Source organism: Ascidia mentula, chromosome 9, assembly GCF_947561715.1.
Source record: "Ascidia mentula chromosome 9, kaAscMent1.1, whole genome shotgun sequence".
Lineage (NCBI taxonomy): Eukaryota > Metazoa > Chordata > Ascidiacea > Phlebobranchia > Ascidiidae > Ascidia > Ascidia mentula.
In genome coordinates this window covers 11,018,171-11,044,744 of record NC_138574.1, presented here as the reverse complement: position 1 = coordinate 11,044,744, position 26,574 = coordinate 11,018,171, and the positions used below count along the sequence as shown (strand labels likewise).

Sequence of the window (26,574 nt, the reverse complement as noted above, 5' to 3'; positions counted from 1 at the left end):
ATACTACTTTGGTGTACAGGGCGTACTTGCAGATAGTGTGACTGTAGCTGTATTTGCAGCAACAAATCAGACTTGAATGTTTATGAGCATGTTGAAGGGCAGAAAAAAGATCCAAACCTTCTTTTGTGGGTCATATTTTTCGTATGCATTTGTTCATTATACATGTCGTAGACGGTTTTCATTTTTTGCACATTTTTTTTTTCAAATTTTGATCAAGGTATACATTGCTCAAGGATCTCATATCATTTGAGTATAGTGATTTCATTGCAACCTGTTGGAATTTAACATTGCAAAGCCCATATTTGTCACAGATTAGAAACGAAACTGCAATGCAGATGAATTTTTCTGCTTTGCTCAGCGCATTGAAATCCAGAGACTTTTTGTATTTTTTTGTATTTTTCACATTTAGCTAAAAATAGAAAGTTCAATACGAAAAACTCACGTAAGAAGGTTATTTTTGTGGTCACGCCTTGCCGAGCAAACATCGCATAGGATTGATCCCCATGCTGGGTGAGTTAATGCATCATCCAAACAACAAACAAAGAGAAAAAAGTGGGGCGACAAATAAAAACAACACATAAATGCTTGAAATAAGAAAATAGTCCAGTAGTTGTGGTCAGAATTCTCGGATTGACATGCACTGAAATGTAAACAAATAACACACCGTTGCTGTGTTCACTGCCCCAAAAGAATAGATGGACTTACTTTAAAGCTTTGAAGGATCATTCGTCAAGACACGGACGATCGCACACTAATATTTACATTGTACCTTACCGTAACGATGTAAGCGACGAAGTTCACTCATGCAGTACTGATCGCCCTTTGTCTTGTCTCATATAATTCGTTTGGCTGACCACGCCTGTTCATTAATTCCACCAAGTATTGTCAGGTTTTTACGATAGTTTAAACAAGAGCGTATGGAAAGATGGACAAACACCATGTATGTGACCCCCCAGTCTCACGAATTCAGCTTAGTGCTAGGACATAAACCTTACACATCATTAATCAAATTGTTTGCCTTCGGTGCTACGGGTTGGTGCTACGGTGAATTACAAACACAAACCTTTTGTTAGGTTTTAGTCCGCTTTGCTTCGGCTTGTGGACGAGTCTTTGCTTGAAACACTTTGCCAATGGTGACATGAATCTGTTGCTTCTATTCGTGGTTTCAGTGCTGCTGTGTTTTGAGGCACAACGCGTTGCAATGACTATCCTTTTTGGTCTTGATTAATCTTATCTTTATTCCGTTAACGTTTTGACTCCTTTAATTGCAAGCTGTTTCGATACATCGTTGTTCCTTCAGAGGATTAATCAAGAACTTTTATAAACTTGGTGATTGCTTTCTTGTTGCGTTCCCAGACGAAAAGCCATTTCGTGTTTTAGGGCCTTGAAAATCGTGTGCTTCGAGTTTGTGTGGCGTCGCAATAAACCTTAGGCGCAATTGCTGCCTTGCCTACAAATCGTAATTATTACATCGGAGATTTAATTCTTTTAAGTAACTTAAGGTGGCATTCAGTTTAAGCGGATCCACGGAAAGCAAGTTTGGTTTAGTCGTTTCACTTTATAATGCCGGATATCAGTTTTTGTTTCGTTTGATCGTGGTTTAAACTCGTCGTGTTGTAGCAGTGCAGGCGCTTAAAAAAGTCAGCCAACTGTGCTAATCGTCATGGATATCAGGTTGCTGTTTTAGTCTTTTAACGTACCGCCACTAAAACGCTTGAGGGATTTTTCGCGAGTAATTTGTAGCAACACAAGAACGTGGAGGTAGATTTGACGTCACCAAAAATCTTATTCATTTAATTCGGCCCAATCGACCTGCGAATTACTGACTGATACGAAAAATAAACATACCAGTAGTTTCTTTCTTGGCGTTTTCTTGCTGGCAAGAACGTTTTACGCGGAAAGATAGCGGTTGTATCGAATCTTACGCACGCCCCCTAAATTTTGTTTGTTCGTTAACCTTCGATAGGTGTATAACAAAACGTCCCCTATACCGTAAACCACTATGTCAGCTGGGCAAAATGGTGATACGAAGTTAGGTAATGATGCTGAAGAGCCCAAAGAAGGGAGATACAAGTTATTATGCTGGGCTCCATCCTTTCTCCAATGTTGCAACAACGCCATCGGTTTTGTGATCTATGCAACCATTTTCTATCTTTTTCAGAGTAAGTTGTTACAATATCCGATGCTAACTTTTTCAGTAAACTTTGTTGCAAGCTTTTCATTGGAGGTTTGCTATTGTAGTGCATGGAAGTTTTTTCTCGTACAAGAATAAACAAAAATCCTATTTTAGTGACGTCATGCACTTCGTTTGGCATGACGTAAGGAGCGAGAAAAACATGGGTCCTATAAAACGTAATTTCCTGTGCAGCTTTTGTGACGGGCGGTTTGATGAACTTAAATGTAAGCACACTGGAACGTCGCTTCGGTCTCAACAGCACACAGTCGGCCGTGATTGTGGTTGGATATGACATTACCTTCTGTGTGCTCGCTCTCTTTGTGGCGTACTATGGCACGAAGGCGAGTCGACCCAAGCTGGTGGCAGTTGGAGCTGTCGTTTTCGCGTTTGGTAGCTTCATTTACGCACTGCCACATATCACATCTCCTCTCTACGATTATGGGAACCGTCAATTGCAAGGTACATGCACAGTTTAATTAACTGCAGGATCATTAACTGTTTAACAAACTCATAAAAAAACACCTTTAACATGAAAAACACTTTGGAGTAATGTTATCTTTAAGTACGGATACACCCAAGTTTTTAATAGATGGGAAAGCATGGTGAATTTGCATTTGGCATTTTTCTTGCAGTGGTATGCGCTTCCCAATTCTTCAACGTCACCGACCTGGGCTGCGGTCAAACTAACGACCTTAGTTGGTACATGGGGATCCTGTTGCTTGGCTCCTTGCTAATGGGATGTGGAACGGTTCCAATGTTCACTGCCGGTGTTGCTTACATTGAGGACAGCGTATCCAAACATAAGGCGCCAATTTATTTGGGTAAGAACACTGAACATAAACACAAACTCTCAGTTTTAACTTATATGGATGTTTAATGTTAAATTTATCTAACGTTTTTATTTAAAGTCATTTTTAGAATCCTAAGACTATTTTAATCCATTTTATGAGATTTTGTAAAGCACAAATAGTGTTCCCTCTGAAATCTGCAAGTGTAATTTTAAGAACGAAGCCTGATGTCAAGTGTGCTTCTGTAGGCATTATAAATGCTTCGAGCGTCATCGGTCCAATGATTGGTTTTCTGGTCGGTGGAGAATTCCTGATCAAACTTTTCACCGACTTCGATCAAGTTTCTCAGTAAGCCACATCTTGTTCCGTTTTTTTTTACGAAGTTAGACTCCAACGTTCAGATACAGACACAAAAATGTGAGCCCGTTCGTTTTCATTCGGCGAATGCGAGACCTACGATTTGCAAAACAAAGCATTTTCAATATGCTTTAGGTCAGAGCACAACCTAACCTTGTTTGACCCACGTTGGGTGGGGGCTTGGTGGATTGGACCTCTCATGGCATCGGTTGTGTTATTTCTGGTCGCTATTCCTCTGTTTGGATTTCCAACTCAACTTCCAGGTATTGGATGAAATCATGGGCTTACTACTAATGGCTTTATTCAATGTTTTTCTGAAGGTAATGCTAAAGATTTGAAAAAAATGGGTAAATGCCGGCTTGATATGATAATATGTATGGATAGAAAACCTCTCTATGCATGCATATTATCTTTTGGGTGTTCAAAAGGAGTCTTTCGGTTGTTCAAAAGGTGTCTTTTAGTTGTTCAAAAGGTGTCTTTTGGTTGTTCAAAAGGTGTCTTTTGGTTGTTCAAAAGGTGTCTTTTGGTTGTTCAAAAGGTGTCTTTTGGTTGTTCAAAAGGTGTCTTTTGTGGGTGTTGAAAAGGTGTCTTTTGGGTGTTGAAAAGGTGTCTTTCCTTGCAGGTACAAATCGCATTAGAGCTGCAAGGGTTTCCGAAACGCACAATTACGACGGTACAGCAGCGGCTCGAGGGCAGGATTTCGGTGTTTCAATAAGGGATATGCCCCGCGCTTTCTGGCTCATCATAAAAAATCCAGTGTTTTTGGCCACGTTAGTCGGAGGTGTTTTTCAAGCAATGATTATCAATGGGAATTCGGCATTTCTGACGAAATTCGTTGAGAACGAGTTTCATCTGACGGTTGGACGAGCGGGACAGCTTGCTGGTACGGTCATTTTTATTATTTTTTTTATTGCTTTATTGGCGTATTACGTCACTACGAAGGAAACAGGTATTTTACTCAGCCACAATTCAAACACAAAGGTTTGCCTTATAAGGGAAAAAATCACTAATTGAACTTTAGGAAAAGACAGGAATGTTATCTGCAATAATGTGTAGGGTGTCAAGGAATTTTTTTTCCCAGATAAAACATTTTTAATTGAATTCCAAGTGCAAAATTTGCACAAATTGCTATATATGATGATCGTGGGTCGCATTTTCAAAACATTCTAAACTATTCAGTACAACATATGATATGATCTAGTCCAAAATCAAACTACAACTATAGTTATTGAAATGAAATTTACAGAAAAGTGGAACATTTTGGCTTCTTTCTTCCAGGTGCAGTGCTGATACCACCAGCAGCGATTGGTCACGTCGTCGCAGGGATTATTATTAACAAAATGCGTTGGAAAGTTCCAGCCATGCTGAAGTTCGCAGCGATCTCATTGGTCATAGTCGTTGCCCTTACACCAGTGGGTTTCATTCACTGCAAAAAGCTGCAAGTGGCAGGCGTATCGGTTCCCTACATGTCAGTAAATTCTAATTTTGTTTTACTTTTACTATTTACACAATTCAATTTCTTAAATACGCTGTGTTAGTCTCAGGTCTATAACTTGCTGGTGCTCTGTTTTGGACAGACTGATTTATATACAACCTTATTTGCACTAGCTTTTGCGAGCTTATCTCGCTTCATCAAGTGCTGCAAATCTCTTGCAAACAAAGTTTTTAAGTGAGTCTGATACTTTACATTTTTTACACCGGAGTTCCTTCAAGCTATTTTTACTGTTGGGATGGTGGGCGGTGAATTAGCAATGCGAAAAAACAGGAGCTAAAAATATGAGTGAAATCACTGAGTATATCTATTGGTAATAATATTGAGATTTGGTTGGAGGAATTGCTTTGTTACGCTTCAGGTTAAAAGGTTGCGGTTTTGCACAGTCGACCGCCGGCCTAAAGAAGCCATAACCAATACACATACCAACATTATTATATTTGCAACGAGGCCACGGAAATATAAATCGATTTATATTATTTCGAATCAATGTTCAAAAAGTAGTGTGGATTGGATAATTTGGATCTTATTCAAGTACAAACTGTTTAAAACTGCATTCGACAGGATTAGCTGTATATCGATCGATTTTCCATGCGAATGATATACTTTTACCGTTGGTAATCAAATTAAATAAAAGTTGTATGATAAAAATGAATACAACTCAGTCCTGACACGGAGTTCACAATGCAACAACCTCAGCATAGCTTATAAATGGCAACAATTGCATTGCAGAGGCGACACGTTGCGAGTTGGGGACGTGAATTCAGCTTGCAATACTGGATGCCAATGCCAGGAAGAGTTCTTCATCCCAGTATGTGGAGCCGACAAGAAGACTTACTTCTCCCCTTGTCATGCTGGCTGCTTTCAACCAATCTTTGCCAACGGAAGCACATTGCCAGTGGTAAGGTGGCGAAGTTTTATTTATCTGACATGAAATAGCGACCTTTGTGGTGTTGCGTAACGAATATGATGTGATATTAACTAGTGCTCGAGTTCGGCAGTTTGCGATTTTAATGTTTGGGAAAATCATGCATGCTATATGTTTATGTACATCTTTACACGTAAAAACCACTCCCAACTATATCCACATATTACATAATAATTTTTTCTAGCACTCGAAGACCCAACTGTTACATGAACCCGATTTCATGCCAAACTCCATCGCAGCGAATTGTTTTAGTACGGAATTTAATAAAGCTAAAGTAAAGATACACATATTTGTTGGATTTTAGAGCTACGGTTCATGCAAATGCATCGATCCCCCAATACCACCAAACGTTACTTTAACTGGCACCGTCACACCAGGTAGATGTGAGGAATCCTGTACGACTCTCCCTGGTTTCCTTGTGGCGTTTTTCATCGTTATCTTTTTCTCCTTCACTCCGCTTACTCCGGTCTTGATCACACAGCTCAGGTGCACCGTCTGGCGGTTATATTTTTTGTTGACTAGGAATGTGTATAGTCAATAGCATTAATCTCGAGCGTTGTTTTTGTGAAGATAGCCAAACCGATATTACTGTAAAGTATATTACCAACAAATAACATTTGTAATTCGCGTTGCAAGTAAAAAAATGTACGTGAGTGAATATAGCAGCAAACTCACAATTTAATGAATTCAGCGATGTAATGCCTCAAGAGTGTACTTTATGACTTAGAGTGGTTCCTGAATCCCTTCGCACTTTTACAATGGGGGTGCTGTGGTTTTTTTTACGGGCTGCTGGCTCCATACCCGGACCTTTTATATACGGGGCTGTGATGGACAGTACCTGCTTGCTATGGCAGGAACGACAGTGCGATGGAAGCAGAGGATCTTGCTGGCTCTACGACAACCGAAAACTGGCAATCGGTTTTATAACCACTTGTAAGTTTGAGTAGCTCTCTATGTATATTAGCGTATGGACTTGGTATTAATAAGCTTGAAAATACTGCCAGTCACAAGCAAAAAGACGAATAACATTAAACGTCTCAACCGCACGCTATACATTTAGTTCTCTTTACGTCTTATCACGCTGGCTGCTTTTAACTAATCCTTTCCACCGAAAGCACATTGCCTTGGAAGTTATGTAAGGAAATCCCGACCTTTGTCGTGTTGTGGAACGAATAGACAGTCTGCGCAGTACTGATGAGGCCTATATAACCCGAAACATTGACGCGTCAGCAGCTAACTAAAAACTTGATGGGTTCTATTGCTTTAATCCATATTTTGTTCTTGTAGCTATGGTTGGAAACTTTCTTGCCGCTGCTTTCTACTTCCTTGGATGTCTCCTGTATAAACCTCCCGTTGCTGTAGAGACGAGTCCAGATCCAGAAAAGAAGAGCGTTGGTGGTATGACCCACGTGAAGTCACCCACTCAATTTGAGATCACACTGTCTGAAAATCCAGGTTTTGAAAACGACATGCTTTAAAGGGGGAACTCCGACACTTTGTGTCTTATCATAAAGTTATAGAGATGTATGAATGTGCAAGTTATACCTCCATCAATTGGTCATCCGATGGTTGTGCTTGTTTAAAAGTTTTCTTTTTCTTTGAAAACAATACAGAAGCCTTTTTTTGATTATTTGTTTGCCAGATCCACTATTCGTGCACCATGCTCATTGTTTGGCATTTATATTTGTTTAAACTGTATAAAATTATATTGTATAAAGTGATTTGTGTGGTTATTGTACATGTTCTATGCAGCTGTATCTTCCTTGATTGTTGATGATTAGTCGTTTCTGCGTCCTACCTCCTTTTGCGTGCTCAAACCATTACCATAACTAGAAACGTTACAATAACGTACATTCTCACATATTAAAGTTTGCATTTAGAATACCTTCGTGGTGTGTTCAACATTTGCAAAGTTTTAAGCGTTTCCAAACAAAAGATTACAGACTATTGTTGCTTCTTAATTCAACCGCATGCTCAGGTCACCAGCAAATGGGATTTAACAGGTGTGGAGCCATTTGGCACAGTTTAGCCAGAAGTGCAATTTACAGGTTCTTATGCAGTAGTGTTTTTGCAGTAGCTTGTACTTATTAAAGCACTTTAGACCGGCGAAACGTTTCGCCTAGTCAGTTTTTAGTTCGTTGTGTCTGATTGTGTTGCCATAGCAATGAGCATGTTGCATGGCATAGTTTAAACCATTGCCGTTCGGAAGCAAGTATTTTTTTTCGATCGAAACGTGCAACATGGTGTGAAAACAACGGACGACGTGTTATATTCCAAGTGGCTTTAACTGATGACGAGAAGCAGGTACGGTATAACCTCTTGCTAGTGTCAGTGGTTAACTTATTATCATGAAGGTTGCTTGTCTAGAAGGTGGTCCTCAGAATTCTGACCATCATTTGCTGCGATACCTTCCCACCACAGGTGATGTTCTTCGAACAGATTACGTTTTGTTTGTTGGTCAGTAGATTTTGGCATTGACGGCGGTTGTATTCTCACCACAAAGTTGAAGTTCTATACCTGACTGTTTAGCTGATAAGAACGTTGAAATCACGCCATAGCTGCACTAAGTGGGCCTGTTTGCAGCTCACTGTAGAGAAGATTATTGGCTCTATGGCTTTTTTATGATTTCGTCATTTTCTGGCCATAATGGAAATTGCCAGAACTTCCTTTTGGGAGTAGCGGCTTTTCATGTCACGCTATTATGGCTGGCGGGCAGATGAGAAGTTACGTCATCATTCTATTCTATTTTGTTGCGGAAGTATCTTGCAACACGTCTTGGATATTTTTGTCCTATGCCGTATTCCTCAATTCTTCCTGTCAAAGAACCCCTTGCTCCTTACATGTTTTCTTATGAGGTAAAAAAGTATGCTCACTCGATCTCGAGATCACCTGCTAACGCTGGTCATGTACACAAATAACAAAGCAATTTATTCGCTGGTCAGTTTTTGCAAAAAATGATACGAATGATTGTGATTGAGTTAGAATGACAGGACCAACAAACAAGACGTCGTTTAACGCCTAATGCAAATAATCTCACGACTTGGATCAAATTATATCGAAACCGCAGTCCCTCATCCAACAGGGGAAATCCTATTGCTGCCAGACAGCACATATACAACGATAGCGAATAACGCGGGAGATATCGGCGTGTTGAACCCGGTAAACAGACGGCAAGGTTTGAAAGGCTGAAGAACGCTTTTCACGTATTGTGCTGAACACAATAGCGGTTCACTGTCAGTAACAATCGCAACAGGAAGAAAGTGTATTAAAAGTTTGTTGGTCTTTCATAAAAAAGCGACAAGCAAGGGCGTTTCGCGCGGGTTTTGTTTGCACTGACGCTTGATTCGGGATGTGGTTTCCAAACAGTTCCGGGGTATATGTCCAACAGTTTCGTACGTGCTATGAAATCGTGTTTGAAACAATCATCTTGACGTCAATGGTAATCAACACCACTCATTACAGGTGTAAACTTTACTGGGCAATCCGTTCGAGCAGTTGTGCGTGTAAAACTATATACCTGCCGTGTTCTGTTACAAAGTTACCCAGGGAAGCTGATCTGCAAAATTTTGCAGATGTTGAAACGGAACTGAGGTAAACATTTCCAACATGGCGTACGTGTTCAAAACAATGCATTTAAGACCAGATCCGGGCAAAATGTAATGGGCGATGCAGATGTTTGTGGCATTGGAGCATTCTTTACCGGTTACGGTTATGCGACCAAATGGAATTAGGGAGCTGCGCAGAGCTGGGAATTTTTAGATGAAGTGAACTGAATTTGTATCAAAGAGTTTGGCGACCGTTTTTGAAATGTATTCCAACTGACGATACAGCTCAAACGCCCCAGATGAAAACAGCTCAAACGCCCCAGATGAGACCTTGCAACCAAGGGTTACAATACTGCTTTGGCAAAAACAATACTTCATAGTTTCGACGAAAGTAGCATAAACCACATAACGAACAAATTGCATTTACTTGCCTATACATTTGAACTTGCAGTATGCTTGGATTTTTATTACAAATGCTGACATAATGATACAGGTTTAGGGCTGCGATAATCCGCACATCCTTTTCAAATTGCTTTACTTTCTCCCAAATGCCCGGAAACCGGCAAGAAAGAGCTTTGTTTCGCCGGGGTGGAAAATCCGACGAAAACGGTGTTACGGGCAAAAACCCCTTCCAAGAGCCTTCTGACCAAACACAGCAACGACGATTTCTCTTTCTTTCTCTCTTTGAATTTCAGCGGGAAGTCACCTTTTTTGCCATTACCTGAAGCACGACGCGAAAAAACGCGGGGCGAACCCGTACCTCGGCCTCCGAAAGCGAGTTGGTTGCTAAGAGATATCTCAGAGAAGAGAAGTAAAACGATTGCTAGCGCGTGAATACGGAGGGTACAGATGAGTTATTGGAGGTGGTATTGCACACACAGCAGTATACCTGGACTTCGTGCGCTCGGTATACTGAGGAATGGCGCGCAATTTATTTTGTTTGCAAATTAATTAGATTACTTCCATTAATACGTAGCGCCTTCTGGCCAGGTAAATCATAAATAGACCGTGGAGGTTCGCATGTAACTCGACAAAGCAAAGTCGCTTGGATAGTAGGATATTTTGAGTGTTAGCACAAAACTTTGCCTAAAGCGATACTTCGCAAGAAGCTTAAAAGGCGACTTTATCAGCTTGCTTCCTGGAAAAAGCCAAAGCCGCAAAAGCGCTTCGTGAAGTGTGCATTCAAGCGTTGCGAACTTGTTTGTGTCGAATCGAGAGAACGGTTTTGCTCAGCGCGCCAGACGGGTTGGCCGACATGGCTTCGTTGACTCTTTTACCGTGTTTGCAGAACGCGCTGCGGTCGCCTGGCGAGCAAAAGGACATATCAGGGGGGAGTTGTTGACTGTGGCGCCAAATGCCAATTGCAACACTTGGGGTTTAAGTACGAGCTGATGCAGCCACGATGATAATTAGTGCAGCACTGATGCAGCTACCGCACGATGATGATTAGTGCAGCGCTTTGCAGGGTCGTGAGCATTCCCCTAAACCACTGATTACCAACCTGGGGTTTTTGGCCTTTTTTTTGAGTCAAAGACATTTTAAGAATGAATATGTTTTACGCGGCGTAAAGCATGCAACCGCAACCAGCTTCGACAAACGTTGAACTCTGTTTATGCGGCTTCCGAGCTAATCTGGGATATACCCGGCAGCGGTTGGGTCCTTATCGAAAGCGGGAAAACCTTGTTCAGATGATCAGTTGCGACTCGCAATTAAGTGTGTAAGGATTTTCCCCATTTACTTAACCCGTTTAGCGGAACTGCGTACTCTTCAAGGCTTATTCTAAAAGAAAAACGATTATTTTTTCTCAGTCAATTTAGGGCTTTCTGGTCTTGGTAGCGGCCACTGTTTGTTGCCATTTCCAGTGAGCTTGGACTGCTGTGTACAGAGTTTATCTTAATCCAAGAATCCACAATGCGTTACTCCCAACTCCTCGTCCTTCTGTTAGCCAGGGCCCATGTTGATTGCACATCTACTGTAAAGTGTCGAGATGGAACGGAGAGAAAGGAATACCAGTCAGTTATAGAATATATTGTTTAGCTAAACTGCTTTATTTGATTGATTTGTTTTTGAACAACCTGAGCAACTATCCCTCATGGTCTATTATGAAATTGGTTTTACAAAATCTATAAATGTTGAAATTGCAAGGATAATGCGACCCATTTATCGCCTGATGCAACCGAATCAATACATTCCATCACATTATTTGCTTAGCTCGCCTGACACAGCATACTAATTAGTTGCAATGTTGTTTGTGGTATTGTTTGCTTCCGATATCCTGCTAGACCTGAAACATTGTACATGCAACCGACTTTGTCGCAAACGTATTTAGGCCAATATATGTTTATTTTAGATTTCTATGAAAATGAAAAAAAAAACATACACGTTTGGACCTAAGTACGTTAAATTCTAAATCCCTCCGATTCCTTTAAAATACCTCTGGACTGTGGCAGGAATGTTTAGAACCAATTGCATAACCCCTCGATTGTACCTAAAGTTCACGATTTTAGATGTTACGTGGACTACAACACTCAGGAAACGTGGTGTGATGATTCAAACTTCACGAGAATCCCAAGGCCGACCGATATAGTAGCTTTTATGGATCCGGCCGAGAGCATTCGTTTGTTTTTCAACTCGACTTGCCTTGACGATCTGCGAGGTGAGTGTTTAAGATCTAGGGTATTATATATTTTTATTATTTTAAATAAAAAACATTAAATATACCAACTTGGTTTAAATTAAATATATTAAATAAACATTAAATATACCAACAGTCGAATAAATACACAAATATCTGAGCACTGCCTTATTCACAGTATTTCTACACTTTATGTTTGCATTGTATTGTTTCCAAAAAGCTTCAAAACTTTTCTGAAAGATTAATATCTCACTTGTAGTTTGTTTGCGACATGTGGAAAAGTTATAAAATATAGGCCTATGGACTTTAGGTTGCCGACCCCTACGATTGTAATCCGTCCGCGGCGGCTCCATTGCGACAAGCTCAAACATTGTAGGCTTATGTTTGCAGAATACAGAATAGAGTGTATGCAAATCACCACACTGTTGTAAGAAAAGACACATAAACGTTTTATTGCTTTGTACACGATTGTAGTGCAATTTAGTCACAATTCGCAACTTCGCAATACTTTTTTTCAAAGCAGCAATCTAGGGTCACTTGCTGTCACACTGTCCGTCTATTTTTGTGGAATTGAAAGTTGAACAATTGTCGAACCAATACACACTACAAAATAGTACCATAAAAACTCTTTCACAATGTTAATAATTTGTCATGTACCTATTGTTGTATCCAATTTAATTCTTAAAATTATCAAACAATCGGTAACTGAAGAACTACGTTTGTATTCCAAGTGTCAATTTTATGAACTCAATAAAAGTCCAAGTGAGGTAAAACAAATAAAAGTATTGTCTGGGTGTGCAAACATGTATTGAAATCGGCATGGGTAGGAAACCGCAAAACAATATCCCAACTTGGCCGTTTCAATATTGTCAGACCCCGCTAGGACAATGGTTCTGAATACCGCAAAAGGATTGCATACTTCAATAAGGTCGTTTACGAATTTGGTGCTTATTCTTTCGTGCTTGAAAATTAACCCTTTTTTGCCTCAACCTTGGTTTGTCAGTGCCTTTAGGAATGTATGTGTGCAATTAAATATATTATATCCATCCTGCAAAAAGTGCACAAAATGTGTTTCGTGAGGAGAAGTTAATTATTTACCACAAGTTAATCTTTCATCGAATAGAAGTTGCGCCATACGTTATCCCTCGCTTTGATTTTACAGCTTGTCAAACATACTCTTGTCGTTACAAAGTATAGGGGTCGTGGCGTGCAAACCAAATCAAAACTTATGGCATATTTTGTGTTTTAACAGTCAAAGAACGTATTTATAACGGCTGTCAGTAAATGCATTTTTCTGAAATGCGTCGAGAGTCCATTTTTCAATATACAACTGCAATTACCTTATCCGCGTACCAAGCAAAAATATATTTTTTACTTTCAATTGATGAAAAACAAGATCAATGACTGTCTTTAAGTACAATTTAGGCCTGTTATTAGAATGCCACCCATTGAAGTCACAAAGCCTTTACCGGCGCATGGAGATGTTAAAGATGTCACGGCATCGCCTGGAGCGGTTTTACTTTCATGTTCACACTTTTCTCCTCTGCTTTGCGCTTCATAATTACGGTCCTAAACTAATGTTTAGCGGCAGAAACTTCCAAACTGAGCAGGACGCGGTTTGTAGGTATCTGGCTTGCCAAAAAGTAACCACGGTTGACTCTATTGGTGTTCAGGGTTCCAAAATTTCCTGTCTGGGCCGGATAATTATTAATCAGACCCGGCTGGATAATTTGGATCCGACATTTTGCTGCAATTAAAATGAGCTTTTCACAGGGCGTGTCACAGTTGATACCTGAAAAGTAGGCGTTGTAAAGGTTGTAGCTTACCGCGAGTCCAACAAATATGGGTGGGACGTACATACCCGTGCGACAAATATTACTCGAGTGCATTGTGGTTGAGCTTTCTTATAAAATATCTTCATCAATTTACCTAATGTATTAATTTATTTTAAAGGTGATCTTGCTCCTTACAACCGCCTGCAAATGGTCAACTTGGACGGCAACATGCTGAATCGAATCAACGACATTGCATTCTCCAAATGCTCAACTCTCACCACACTTATATTATCACGGAACCAAATAACTGATATCAGTGACAACGCATTTGCAGGTGGGCGAAACCATAGCATACTGCTTGGCTCTTCCGTTTTCCATGGATTTTTGAACGTTGATTTTTGATGAATTTAAAATATGTTTATCTTGGGTCAGTGTAAACTCAGTCACTGGGGAAACGAGTAATTTAAGGATTTTGTATCAATAGAGGGTACTTGGGTTTTTCCCTTAATGCGCAGTTATTCAACCTGCGCCTACCTCCCATAATTTGGCAACCCCCATATACTGGCGAACGAAGCCTATGTTTTTTCAGAGGATAAACTGGTTTCTGGGTATTAAGCATGGCCTTCCCTTTACATGAAAGCTATGGGGACGCATAGGAGGAATATAAATAACCTCAAAAATTTCGTTTGGTAAAATTGCACGTTGCAGGAACCAAAACTGCTGGAAAATGTTTATATCGTGTTAAAACGGTAAAGTCCATAAATAACGTGACTAACCACAAAGCGGCAGCACTAGGTATATAAACAAATTTACAGAAGGTATTTTTTATGCTTGGAATTTTTTCTGAGATTAATATAAACCTCAAAAAATCTTAGGCTTAAAATTTTGATCGAACACAGGCTTGACACAACTCGAAACTCTGTCTCTGAGCGGGAATCGGCTGACCAAAATCAGCGACAAAATATTTTCCAAGCTTCACAATCTCAAGGTCCTTTCGCTGTCATACAACCGAATCGAACTGATTGAAACCAACGCGTTTTGCAACTTGTCTAAGCTCGAAAGCCTCGACCTCAGCGGCAACAAATTGGCACGAATAGAGTGGGGTTATCGCACCGTTTTCCAAAACTTGAAGTAAGCAAAACTCGTTTTAGAGATTAAACGTAACATTTGACTGTAAAATCGCCTTTTTCGTCCAACTATTGAACGTTTTGTATCAATCTTCGCAGGTCTTTAAACCTCCAAGATAACGAGTTGACTTCGTTCAATGCCAAGGAGCTGCGGGTCTTCACCAAACTTACTCACCTCAACCTGAAGGGCAACAATATCACGTGCATCACGGGCTCGGATAACTTTAAGTTGAGGTGCGGAAAATGTTACTCTCTTCTCAAAGTTTTCCAATTCTTAATTGCAAGTTTCGGAATCGTTTTCAATGGGCACTAATCAAACTTTTCTGCAGGTGTTAGTTCGTTTAATCGTCCATCATTCACGGCTTGTCGTCAAGCACACTAAATAACCCAAACTTAAGTTATTAGATTTTTTTAAACTGCATTCCGGAAAACAACATAGGGTATGGTCGCTATTTTGGGAGTTGTCCGAGTCACGCTTGTCTGCAAACTTCGCAAGGAGTGCAATGAGCTATTTTGTTTGTTGCAGGAGCCTAGTCAGCGTGCAGCTGAGCGACAATCGTCTGGAAAACTTGGCCGCCGATTGGTTCCGGTCGGTATGGTCGAATGGAAGGAAACCTGCTGTGAAAAGCTACGTGAGCGGGAACCGATGGGAATGCGATTGTTCGGCGTATAATTACTGGGTAAGCGGTTGAACACCCTTTCGTATGCTATGTACCCATTGAAACGGTATCCACGTTGCATATGGAAGTTCCCCGTTTTTTTGCATGAAGTGTTTGTTAATTTTCGTTTTTGAAAACACCAACCTGTGAGCGAACGGTTTGTTTTTCCACAAACCAATTTAGTGGTAAACAATGTGACTGTCTTTAAATCCCTCTCCGAAACGGCTGTGTTTTACCGTTAAATTTTCCTTTTAGCGCATGCTCACGATAGAAATATGGTCGACGGAGTGGCGGAAAGCCTTGACTGTGACGTGTCATTCACCGGAAACCGTAAGGGGTCTACATCTCCACACAATTGACAAGTCCTACTTTGATTCTTGTGAGTCGAAGGAGGAAGTAAAGAACTGCTCCAACCCGCCTTCTGATGTTCCCGCATCCTCGTCGTCGCCCACGACAACGATAACTTCTTCCAAAGCTTCTTCATCTACTGTTGGGGTTAGGGTAAAAGTAAAAAGCACCACTCACGCCTCCACATCAAGTCAAAACGCAGAAATTGATAGAAAGAAGTCCGATATTGTGGCTATTGTCGGAGGTATAGGACAGAAACCGGATGATGTGAACACAAAAAGTGAGGTTCCTCTAACTATGATCCTTGGATTTGTTTTAGCGCTGGTTTTTCTGTTTCTTGTGGGTTTTATGTTGTGCAAAGTCAGGTGTACATGGCAAAACGGAAAAGAATCACGACCATCGAAAGTGGAAAAAGGAATGACAAACCGCGATGACGACGTGGATGAATCGTCAAACACTGTTCCCAAAACGCCACAGGTAGTCTCAGGCGACATAAATCTTATCTCCCAGCCATGTAATAATGTGTACCACGATGTAGAATCGAAAGCAGGAAGCCAAACTCGAAGAAGTCGTTATGACAGTGGGTTGTCTTCAATTAACCCAGAAGAAGATATAGCTTTCCTGGAAGCCCAGCATTTTAGCCTCAGTTCCGACAAGGATAACACAGTGCCGAAAGCGTTACATGAGACCGAAGAACCAAATGTTGCGTATATTCCACATCCGTTGAGTAGTGTTGCTTTAAATGGGTGCGGAACAAGGATCCAAACCGTGCCATCAATAATGTTTTTACCTGTAACAACATACCAACAATGTGTCAGCAAGCAACAGCAACACCCACCAATGGCCACTGTACCATAAAACATATGGCACCACATAAGTGGACACAATTTCAACCACGAACAACTTGTTGCTAAAAGCGCCATGTTGCGAGAAACATCAAATTTCACGCTCTGCTTCGCTTCACGGCCGAGTGAACAAGTCCAACGTGCCTTGGTGTTGGAGTTTCCACAGATTTCAAATTTCCCATCATCCAGCTGCGTTTCACCCGCAGTAAAAATTAATGGCGGGACTTTCAATATCCTCCCTCGTTTTCGACCGAGCTTCAACATTCGAATTTAAAGAGCGTGTCTCAAATGGTGCTAAAACGAAAGTGAACGTCCCAACTTGTTAAAATGCTTAAAACTAGGAATCGGCCCACGCACAGATGTCGAGGATATTTGTAATGCAATATTTCAATTCATATTTTGTCCTTTTCAAGACCAAAAAGTTTCATATGCTTTTGTACATTTTTTTTAGAACAAACTGCTTTCCTTCAACAAAAGGAAACGGAGCCGCATATATAGCATAAAGTGCCTTTTGCTTCATCAATGCACTTTATCCTTCTAACATCAGCATTTTACGGCTTATTAACTAATCCTAATAACGAAGCCGGGACCGAATAAAACTGTTTTTTAAGTCTTAAAACTTTATCCTCCGAACCTTGAGCGTTTAAGAAACCGCGAACAAAAGATGTAATTTGTATAATTGTTGCCAAGCCTGTTTCACTGTTTGTTTTAACGCAAGAGCTTTGTACTAAATCGTGCATAGTATCGCCTTTACTTTTGCCTAACGAATTATTTCATCTTAAACTTAGCAGCAAATAGTTACGTTTCTGGGTCGGTTGCCATGGTAAAGTGCATCACCTAATTTTCAGTTGAACACTTTTTTTGCATTTTAAATGTCCAAGTGCCAAAATACAATCCGCGTTGTTTTTCTTTGCTGACCAAAGTTCAAAGTTCGAATTATGTAGTACGTTGTATGCATTTGTTGATATTTACGCAGCATTTCGAAGAGTTTCCAAAACGAACTAACACTGTATAAAATGCTCATATCCAAATTCGCTTTTCTATGAAGCCAGTGCAAATAAAATAAAATTAACAAAACTTATGAAATGAGTTGGTGTTGAAAGTTGAGCATTGACATGAAATTATGTTCAAAGGTTGCTTACGACTACGAGAGTATAAACTACTAATTCAGAGACAATAATACAGGTCAGGAGAGCCGGTAAACCTGGGAAAATGCGCTAAGGGTGGTCTTTGTTTAGTGCTGTTATGTTCTGTAGCATTACAGCTAAACATTCATTTTTTGCACAATCTACAGTTATAGTAAAGATTCAAGTGCACTAAAACCTTTGCTATGGGTGTTGTTTTTGGGTTTGATTGATTTCCATGGGTTGGCGTTAAACATCAATCCAGTACCAAAATAACACGTTTGACTGCAATTCCATAACTGTCGCCTTATCTGAACCATTTCTTTCAGCTAACATTCGACAAGCCGCGCATACGTGTCAGTGACGAAAGTGTATAAATGCGTGGGCTGTCCAAACACACTGAACATGGTCATAAATCAAGCCTACATGTTAATTTGATACGTCCTCATTGCACAAGCAAGAGTACGCTATTGGTTATGACTCGTCGAAAGACCGGTTTCGCCGTCTGTGGTTGCCAATACAAACCTCGAAATGCGTGTATGTTAATTCCTGTGCGCAGAGAAAACATCTGCAACAGGTATGGAGAAAGTAAGGAAGGCAACAAATTTACTTTCTGCGACAGGACCGTGTCGAGGGCAGGAAAAACCTCTTCACACGACAACTGATTACACAAATGTACACGCAAGTGCTCCTTCGCACCACACCTTTGACAGAGCTTTTTTTTATTGGAGATTCATAAGTGAACCAAAGATTAAAAAAGCATTAATTTTCAGCACGTGTAATTTATTGGGGTCTTTCAAACACTAAGGAATCAGCAAATATAACTTGCACCACATTTGTTTGGTGGACAACAAACATATGTTGACATAAGGCAACATTCAAAGCAAAGGGATATTGTTCAAGGCACAATGCCAACGAATTTCACGAGTCAGGTAGAATCGCAATATGCAATTGTTGCGAGCAAATGTGTAAAAACAACGTTTTATTATTACTGTGAGAAACCACAGCAGTAATAACAGAGCTTTGTTATGTTACGTATGTACTTGCAAAGCAAGTCCATTGGTCTGAATAGCAACAAGCGAATTTTGCAAAAGTGGCGGCAATGTTCAATAAAAACAAATCCAAACAAATGAGACAAAGCTTCCCCGAGTCATTCCTTTATGTTTCGATGCGGGCGATGTGCTGGGCTGTTTCTCAATACCAAGTCCTCGATCGAGTTGGGCCAGATGGTTGTAGGTATTTAGACGTGTTCTCTCGTCTTGAATAGAAAAGTCCCCAGCTAAATAAACTTTTTCTTTTCACCTCTGGAGCGAGAAATCCCCGGTAAAGTGCTTTTCGCTGCTAGATTCCATTGTGTTTCTTGGTGAAAACATGTTCTTCAGTGATGCAATTCTGGCACATTTAATTGCAAGTTGCGTTGCAAAATATGCAGAAATTTTCCAATACATAAAATATACATAGCTAAAACCAAGACTACTATTTATGTGGAACTTTCAAGATCCCATTTTGCAATAAATATGTGTACTTCATGCTGGGTAGACGTTTTGAAAACTTATTTTCGCAACAGAATTTTTATTGGAACCAACGTTTCGTCCAACATCCGGCGAGACTTCCATATGTTTATGTAGCAACAATAATACATGTATGGGACTAATGTCTAAAGAATAGCACTAAAATGTAAATTTTGTTTGCTTCTAACCGGTCTGTGTTTGTGCGGGAATTTCCTGGTAATTTCTTCCTACTAGACCGCCAATGTGGACTCGGCGTGCTTAGTCCAATTTGCACTATTGAGGCAGGGTTTGCAATCGAACCGAGCTTGTTTTTAATGCATAACATGGATGCAAATGCCGCAACCAGGTTTGAGTGTAATTATAAGCAGTATTTAGCTGAGCCCTTGGTTTGCAAGCTATAGTGTATGTGTGGGAAGCACCCGAGATCGGGTCAGTTGCTTTTCGAAAGCGGAAAAAACCTGTAGTTCGGTTGAATGGCTACGATTCAAACGTAACGTCTTCGAAAATACGTGTTCTAGGAATTTCCGCAACTGTTGCCTAATCCGTTCATAGGAATTTTTGTGTAATGCTCGTCAATCCCTTGTCTTGTAACGATACTTTTTCTCAGTTAATTTAGGGTTTTCTGGTCTTGGTAGCTACAGCCGCTTGTTGCCATTACCAGTGAGCTTCGACTGTGTGAAACGAATTAGTGCAACTGGCCACAATGCGTTACTGCCAACTCCTGTTAGTACTTTTGTTAGCCAGTATCCATGTTGATTGCACGCCTACCATGAAGTGCAGGGATGGAACGGAGCGAAAAGACCACCGGTCAGTAATTGAATATAGTGTTTAGTTTTATAAAGTTTGGATTAATTGTTTTCCCTACACTTACTTCTGTACAGATTTGTGTGTGGGTTAGGTCGAGTTAACAGTTTTTTTGGTCATGAACCTGAGATAGCAGGAGGTTTTTGACTTGGTAAACCTATGTTGGACTTCCACCTATTTTAATTAGGATAATATGCAGAAAGGTCTGAGACTGACAACAAAGTATTTTGCCGAATCTCCAACTGCACCATTGTATAACTTATACACACTTCGCCAATCAGGTAGCCTAATACAATATCTCCGTTATATGAAGTGGAGACAAAAAGGAAACAATTGTTTGTGGATTATTACGAATTCCAAATATGAAAAAACTTGGCAAATCGAAGAAGTTTGCACAAAAATCGTAACTTTTTTTATAAAAAATTGGTAAAAATCGTTATGTTCAAACACAAAATTCTCCCTCCGCGCAAGAGCTCTTTGAACCCCAGTAGTCACGCACTTCCTCCCAACTTTTGACAGATGTTTCACGATTTTAGATGTTACGTGGACTACGACACTCAGGAAACGTGGTGTGATGATTCAAACTTTACGAGGATCCCAAGGCCGACCGACATATCGGGTTTTATGGATCCGGCCGAGAGCATTCGTTTGTTTTTCAACTCAACTTGTCTCGATGATCTAAAAGGTGGGTGTTCAAGATTTTAGTATGAGAGTATAAAAGGTTGTACAGCAAACCAACACCACGTTGGGAGGACTTTTGGGCAAATTCCAATATAGTAGGTTGGAAGGACAAATTCACTATTTTCCAAATAATCGGACGCCAAAAAACAGAGGTTGCAATCAAAGCGTCGTTTTTGCAAACCCAATCAACGCTACTTAAGTTGGACGAAGAGTGTGTGTACATATATCCTATACTTTAAACGGAATTCGAACGAAACCACCATAAAATAACCAAACTGGCCGTTTTGATTTGCTTATTTTCTGGTACGATAATGCTCTCGTTTCACAGTGGAATTTAAGACATGGATTTCCAAGTTTACGATGGTTTATCTTTTAAAACTGCAAAACATCGCTTGGTTTGTTATAAACTTGTTTAATACGCGTGAATTTTTTCTTGCGCCTAGACGCCCTAAATGCCAAGCACAAACAATGCGTGGTGTAAAGAGAATGGTTGCCATGGAAATCATTTCCCATGTGGTGGTCTTTCATTAACGCAGGAGTTGCGCCAGCTTCGTGTTTCAAGAGCTTTGACAAACAATCTTATCATTACCCAGTACTCCGGTTGTGCAAATAATTAAAACGAAACACAAGGCCGTGTGGTATGTTTTAACAAACAAATACTTATGTTGTGCGATCGGTAAAACGTAGCATTTTTCGTACACTGTGTTACTTCTTTTAGATATTCCAACATTGATTGCAAAGGAATGTGTTTAGCCGTTTCCCCTATATAATCACGGTTGTCTTACCTCACAGGCGTTTGTACGTGCTGTTGGTTCGTGCTTTTGCAAATACAAGAACACGACAAATTTGGAAATGCATTTTGCTGATGTGCATCGAGGGCATTCGGTGTTTTTCCAAAATACATACACACTCAAACTAAAAATGTACTGATGTTCTGGCATAAAATATACCTACGCGACATTTTTTTTATGTTGTACACATTCAAAGACCTTTTATTTCCATAAATGGAACAACAGCAGTCTACTAAACACTTTAGTACAAAGCCTCATTTTAATACAATATTAGCTAATGTAGTGTTTGGTACGGTATGAGAGTGTCCGGGACCAGTGCGGAAACACGTTAATATGTTACTTGATTTTTAAGCCAATAAAATCCGGTCCTTACATGTTCCAACGATTGTTTTAAAGGCGAGCTGGCACCCTTTGTGTACCTTGAGGCGGTCAACTTGGACAGCAACAAGTTAAAGCGAATCAACGATAATTCTTTCTCCAAATGTACGTCTCTCACCACCATCATCCTATCGCGGAACCAAATCACTGATATCAGCGGCGATGCATTTGCAGGTGAGTACGAGGGAAAAGAACACAACTCTTTATTTTCGTTGCTTTCAAATAGGATTGTTTCACTAAAGTCGGTGTGACAAACGGGTAATTTGGAGATTTAGTGTCAAACTGGGAGTAGTTGGTTTCTCACAAATGCACAGTTTTGTCACCTGCCTAAAAGCACGGAAAACCCGTCATTTCGCTCTAAATTAATGGAGCACGTACTGTGGTTAAACATAACGGGAACAATGTTAACTATCACAACACTAGTCAGACAGACTACGTTTTGCGGCTTTTTACAAGAACCTGCCTAACGGAAGGTGCCTGTACGTGTAGGGTGAATGTGACACTGCGTGACCCCAGGTATATTCACAAACAGCTACCATGATAAAAAAATACTGCCAAGACTATGTAAACCACCTATTCACATCACATTTTTGACATTTTTTCTTGAAAGGCGTTAAACCCTGAATTTTAATCCAACACAGGCCTGACAAAGCTCGAAACTCTGTCTCTGAGCGGGAATCGGTTGACCAGAATCAGCGTCAAAATATTTTCCAAGCTACAAAATCTCAAGGTCCTGTCGCTGTCATACAACCGAATCGAACAGATTGAAACCAACGCATTTCACAGCTTGTCTAAGCTCGAAAGCCTCGATCTCAGCGGCAACAAATTGACAAGAATAGAGTGGGGATATCATGCAGTTTTCAAAAACCTCGAGTAAGTTTTGGCATTTTCTTCCAATTTGGTATAATGACTAACCTTTTTGTGTTTACCAAAATGACCACCTCTACTCTGTTTGCTGCTCAATATCGCTTAATTTTGTTATTAATTTGCGAAGGTCTTTAAATCTGCAAGGAAATGAATTGACTTTGTTTAACGGAAACGATCTACAGTGCTTCATCAAGCTAACTTATCTTAACCTGGCGGGCAATAAGATATCTTGCATTACGGGGTCAGATAGCTTAAAGAAGAGGTTTGTAAAAATATTTCATTTGTTGCTTCTAATTCAAAGATTGTATTCAGTCGTCATTTAAGTTACATGCATCCTGCTTCTGTTTCTACGCAATATACCCGTTCTTAGCGCATTGTCTATACAATCAACAACTAATATTTAGAAAACAACACTGTTTTTGACCAAGCCGTTGCCAAGATGTTTTAGCCAATCAAACAGGAAAACCAAAACTATATATTATTTTTAACATTTTGTCTGAGCCACGCTTCTGTGTAAACTTACCAAAGTAAAGTTTTTGTTTGCTGCACAGCAGACTGCTTGTCAGCTTGCAGTTGAGCGACAATCATCTAAAACACTTGGATTCCGACTGGTTCCGATCAACTTGGCAAAATGGCAAGAAGCCAGCCGTGAAAAGCTACGTAAGCGGAAACCCGTGGAAGTGCGATTGTTCGGCGTATAATTACTGGGTGAGCAGTTGCAATAAGTTTGCTCAAACGTACTAGATACTATATACGACGGCTTCCAAGTACTGTAAACATACGTAGTAACCAATTACAGTTGAGTAGCAACATTCTTTCAACGAGTTTGATAATGGGAGTTTTTGACCGAGGTTGTTTGTTAACTCTCGTTCACGGGGCAGTCATTAATCGACCTAAATTCGCTAAAACAAAAGCAGCTCTTCGTCATATCACGGGGTCCCATAAAGTTGAGATTGTGCAGCCAATATGATTGTTTATGGGCACCGTCTTAAAAACTCTATACTAATATTGCTGTATTTCATTTTTTTGCGTTCAGCACATGCTAACGAGAGAGATAGTCACAGAGGAGTGGCGGGAAGCCTTGGCCGTGACGTGCTACTCACCAGACAGTGTTCGAGGTCAATATTTGCACACAATCGACGAGTCCTACTTTGATTCTTGTGCATTTAAGAAGGAAATAAAGAACTGCTCCAATTTAGGTCAGAAACCGGATAAAAAGAACAAGAATGTTGGGATGTCAATGATTATACTTTTTGTGGTTATTATTATAGCAATATTTGTGAATATTTATGGGTGCTTTTTATGCGGACTTATAAAACGAAGAAACGACGCTAACTCACAAACGAAGGTAACGGAAGATGGCATCTGCAACCGCAATGACAACATGACCGCAAATGATGCTAAAAGTCTTGCCGAAGTGACACAGCAGTTCGTTACCAGCGACATAAATCTTATCTCCCAGTCCAGTAATAATGTATACCACGATGTAGATTCGAAAGTAGGAAGCCAAACTCGAAGAAGTCGATATGACAGTGGGTGGTCGTCAATTAACCCTGAAGAAAATATATCTTTCCTGGGAACACCGAAGCATTTTAGCTTCAGTTCAGACAGCACAATGCCGAAGGCCTTGCAAAAGACGCAGGAACCAAACGTGCCGTATATTCTACACACCCGATGAGTTTATCACGACAAAATGATTTGAATTATTTCGTGAGAGGGTACACAAACTGTGCCACCGATAATGTTTTTTTGTAGTAGCAACAACCGCCAATGACATCACTGCAAACGAAATTGCAAGAAAAATTTCGCAAAATTTTCCCGCGAAATTCCGCTTCACGGCCGATTGAACAAAACCCACGCATTACGAAAGTGGAGTTTCCATCGAATTTTTTCGCTGGCCTACGTCATTTTGCACAGTATTAGCGCATTTTGCTGAGAAAAACCTTAACATTCGCATTTACCAAGGTGATGGCGAAAGTAAAACGATTGTTTTAACCAAAATAACGAAAAACTCCATGGGTATAAAATGCACTAAAACCGGGATAATAATGAGCCTGAAGATATTGTAAACCTTAAACAACATCACTGGTATCTGGGACGTGGTTATTACGAAGAACGCTGTTACTAAATCATGGCCATATCGTCTTTACTTCCGCCGAATAATTCTTTTCATTTAAAAGTTGTTTAGCGCTACAAATATAGTTATGTTGCTGAATCGAAACGCACAACTAAGTATTGCTGATTTTCAGTGAAACATTTCTTTGATTTTGTATTGTTTTGTTACTTTTTATCTTCCTATGTGCCAAAATAATACCACGTTGTTAAAAGTGAGTGAATCCACTACGCTGAAAGTAGTGAAAAATGTTTTTATAATGTGAACAAATTAAAATTCGCGCAGCATTCGTAGATTTTTTGCCGGGTATCTAATTTTGCTTTTTTATGCAATCAATACAGACAATACAAATAAAACAAAATTACCGAATATTTTTTGGTGCGTTGGTGTTGATATATGCATGACATTGTATCTGTAGGATTCCTATAACTTCGTGACTATAAAATAGTGACCTCGTAAAACGCTTGAGCACGTTTCACAGACGAACACACAATCACACAGTCACTGCAAAATCAAAAATATTACATGCACAAATATTTGCTGCTTGAAATATTTTCTACATGTGGATGATCTACCTCACACAACCCAGTAGCAAAATTGACCCCCGAAAAACATGGAAATGTGCACATTGGTCCAACTTGGCTGCATTGTTTCTGTAATCCTATCTCCAAAACGTGTGCTGTAGTTGTTTCAAGGGGAGATTCAACGGGAATAAATATGACATCATGGTGCACGCAAGGGAGAGCAGTTGACTGGCTCGTCGAAGAACTGTTTCGCCGCCCACGGGTGTCATCATAAACCACAAAGTTGTGCACATATTGAATTGTGTGTTGTGAGACGACAGGGTTATCGCTCTGTTTGCTATAAAACTGATAAGTAACAAAAAGAGCGCGGTGAACGATAAATGCGCGATCAGGACTAAGAGAGCAGCAAAACCACCATTTTTTAACATGCCAACAACAATAATACAAATCCCATATATGTTTCCGCGTTAGTTTCCCATATTCGACTCTAGTACAAATGCTAGTGTGCTGCGAATAAATTATTATTCGGAGCTTTGCAAACATATCTTGCACCACATTTATTTACATTCACAGAGGAGTACACTTGAAATGTAAATTAGGCCTATCATATTGCTCAGTAAGTTCCGCCTATATACGGTTTCAACACCAACAAAAGTGTACAAGCCTTCGTGCGTCATTACTTTGTGTTTGTCTTTATTGTGAGCTGTTTTCATTAAAGGGGTTTTGCTGCTTTGGAGGTCAGACTGTTGTTTGGGTACATTTTCACACGATATCACTCATTGTTCACAGCCCAAGTAAACCTTGTCATTCACAACACCGGTCTGAAACAGATTCTGGAAAGGCGCTCTTGCTTTGCTGTTTGCATTACAGTGGAAAAACATCTACGATGTCATTTTGTCAAAATCAATCGCATGTTATTGCATTGCAACATGTAGGGGATGTGTTTTTCTTGCACAAAAAAGTGTACGAAAAAAACACATTTTGCTAGAAACAATCTCTTCGTGTGAAGTTATCCGAATCCAAATCTCCATTAACAATTTTGCAGCAATATGTTGCCCTGGCGCATATCCACAGTGGAGAATTTTAGTTTGCTCTGTCTCGTTCGT

General features: G+C 40.1%; 4 protein-coding genes across 5 annotated transcripts in view; all 4 read left to right on the top strand.

Annotated features, from left to right (window-relative positions):
* Window positions 1-19,076, top strand: part of LOC145914198 (uncharacterized) — a 42,451-nt gene extending 23,375 nt beyond the window's left edge. The window contains exon 2 of the transcript XR_014403365.1: window positions 19,067-19,076. The gene's annotated coding sequence lies outside the window, so the exon portion shown is untranslated. The remainder of the gene's footprint in view (window positions 1-19,066) is intronic.
* Window positions 2,003-7,554, top strand: LOC145914585 (solute carrier organic anion transporter family member 4C1-like). Its single transcript, XM_083002407.1, has 11 exons — window positions 2,003-2,162; window positions 2,369-2,635; window positions 2,809-2,997; window positions 3,213-3,312; window positions 3,457-3,584; window positions 3,944-4,204; window positions 4,600-4,789; window positions 5,546-5,714; window positions 6,046-6,227; window positions 6,469-6,674; window positions 7,029-7,554. The coding sequence occupies exons 1-11, from the start codon at window positions 2,003-2,005 to the stop codon at window positions 7,217-7,219; spliced, it is 2,043 nt and encodes a 680-aa protein (XP_082858533.1). The 3' UTR covers window positions 7,220-7,554.
* LOC145914200 (uncharacterized) lies at window positions 11,063-17,761 on the top strand. Its single transcript, XM_083001990.1, has 7 exons — window positions 11,063-11,298; window positions 11,794-11,942; window positions 13,875-14,030; window positions 14,596-14,827; window positions 14,923-15,057; window positions 15,350-15,503; window positions 15,738-17,761. The coding sequence occupies exons 1-7, from the start codon at window positions 11,198-11,200 to the stop codon at window positions 16,686-16,688; spliced, it is 1,878 nt and encodes a 625-aa protein (XP_082858116.1). The 5' UTR covers window positions 11,063-11,197; the 3' UTR covers window positions 16,689-17,761.
* Window positions 19,077-19,928: 852 nt separating the features above from the next.
* LOC145914202 (uncharacterized) lies at window positions 19,929-25,308 on the top strand. Of its 2 annotated transcripts, none has more exons than XM_083001993.1 (7): window positions 19,929-20,117; window positions 20,651-20,799; window positions 21,983-22,138; window positions 22,606-22,837; window positions 22,959-23,093; window positions 23,386-23,539; window positions 23,868-25,308. In XM_083001993.1, exons 1-7 carry the CDS (start codon window positions 20,014-20,016, stop codon window positions 24,507-24,509), a joined length of 1,572 nt encoding a protein of 523 aa, XP_082858119.1. In that variant the 5' UTR covers window positions 19,929-20,013; the 3' UTR covers window positions 24,510-25,308. The 2 variants fall into 2 exon arrangements, with proteins under 2 accessions (XP_082858119.1, XP_082858118.1); XM_083001992.1 differs by having other exon boundaries at window positions 23,383-23,539.
* The last annotated feature ends 1,266 nt before the right edge of the window (window positions 25,309-26,574 follow it).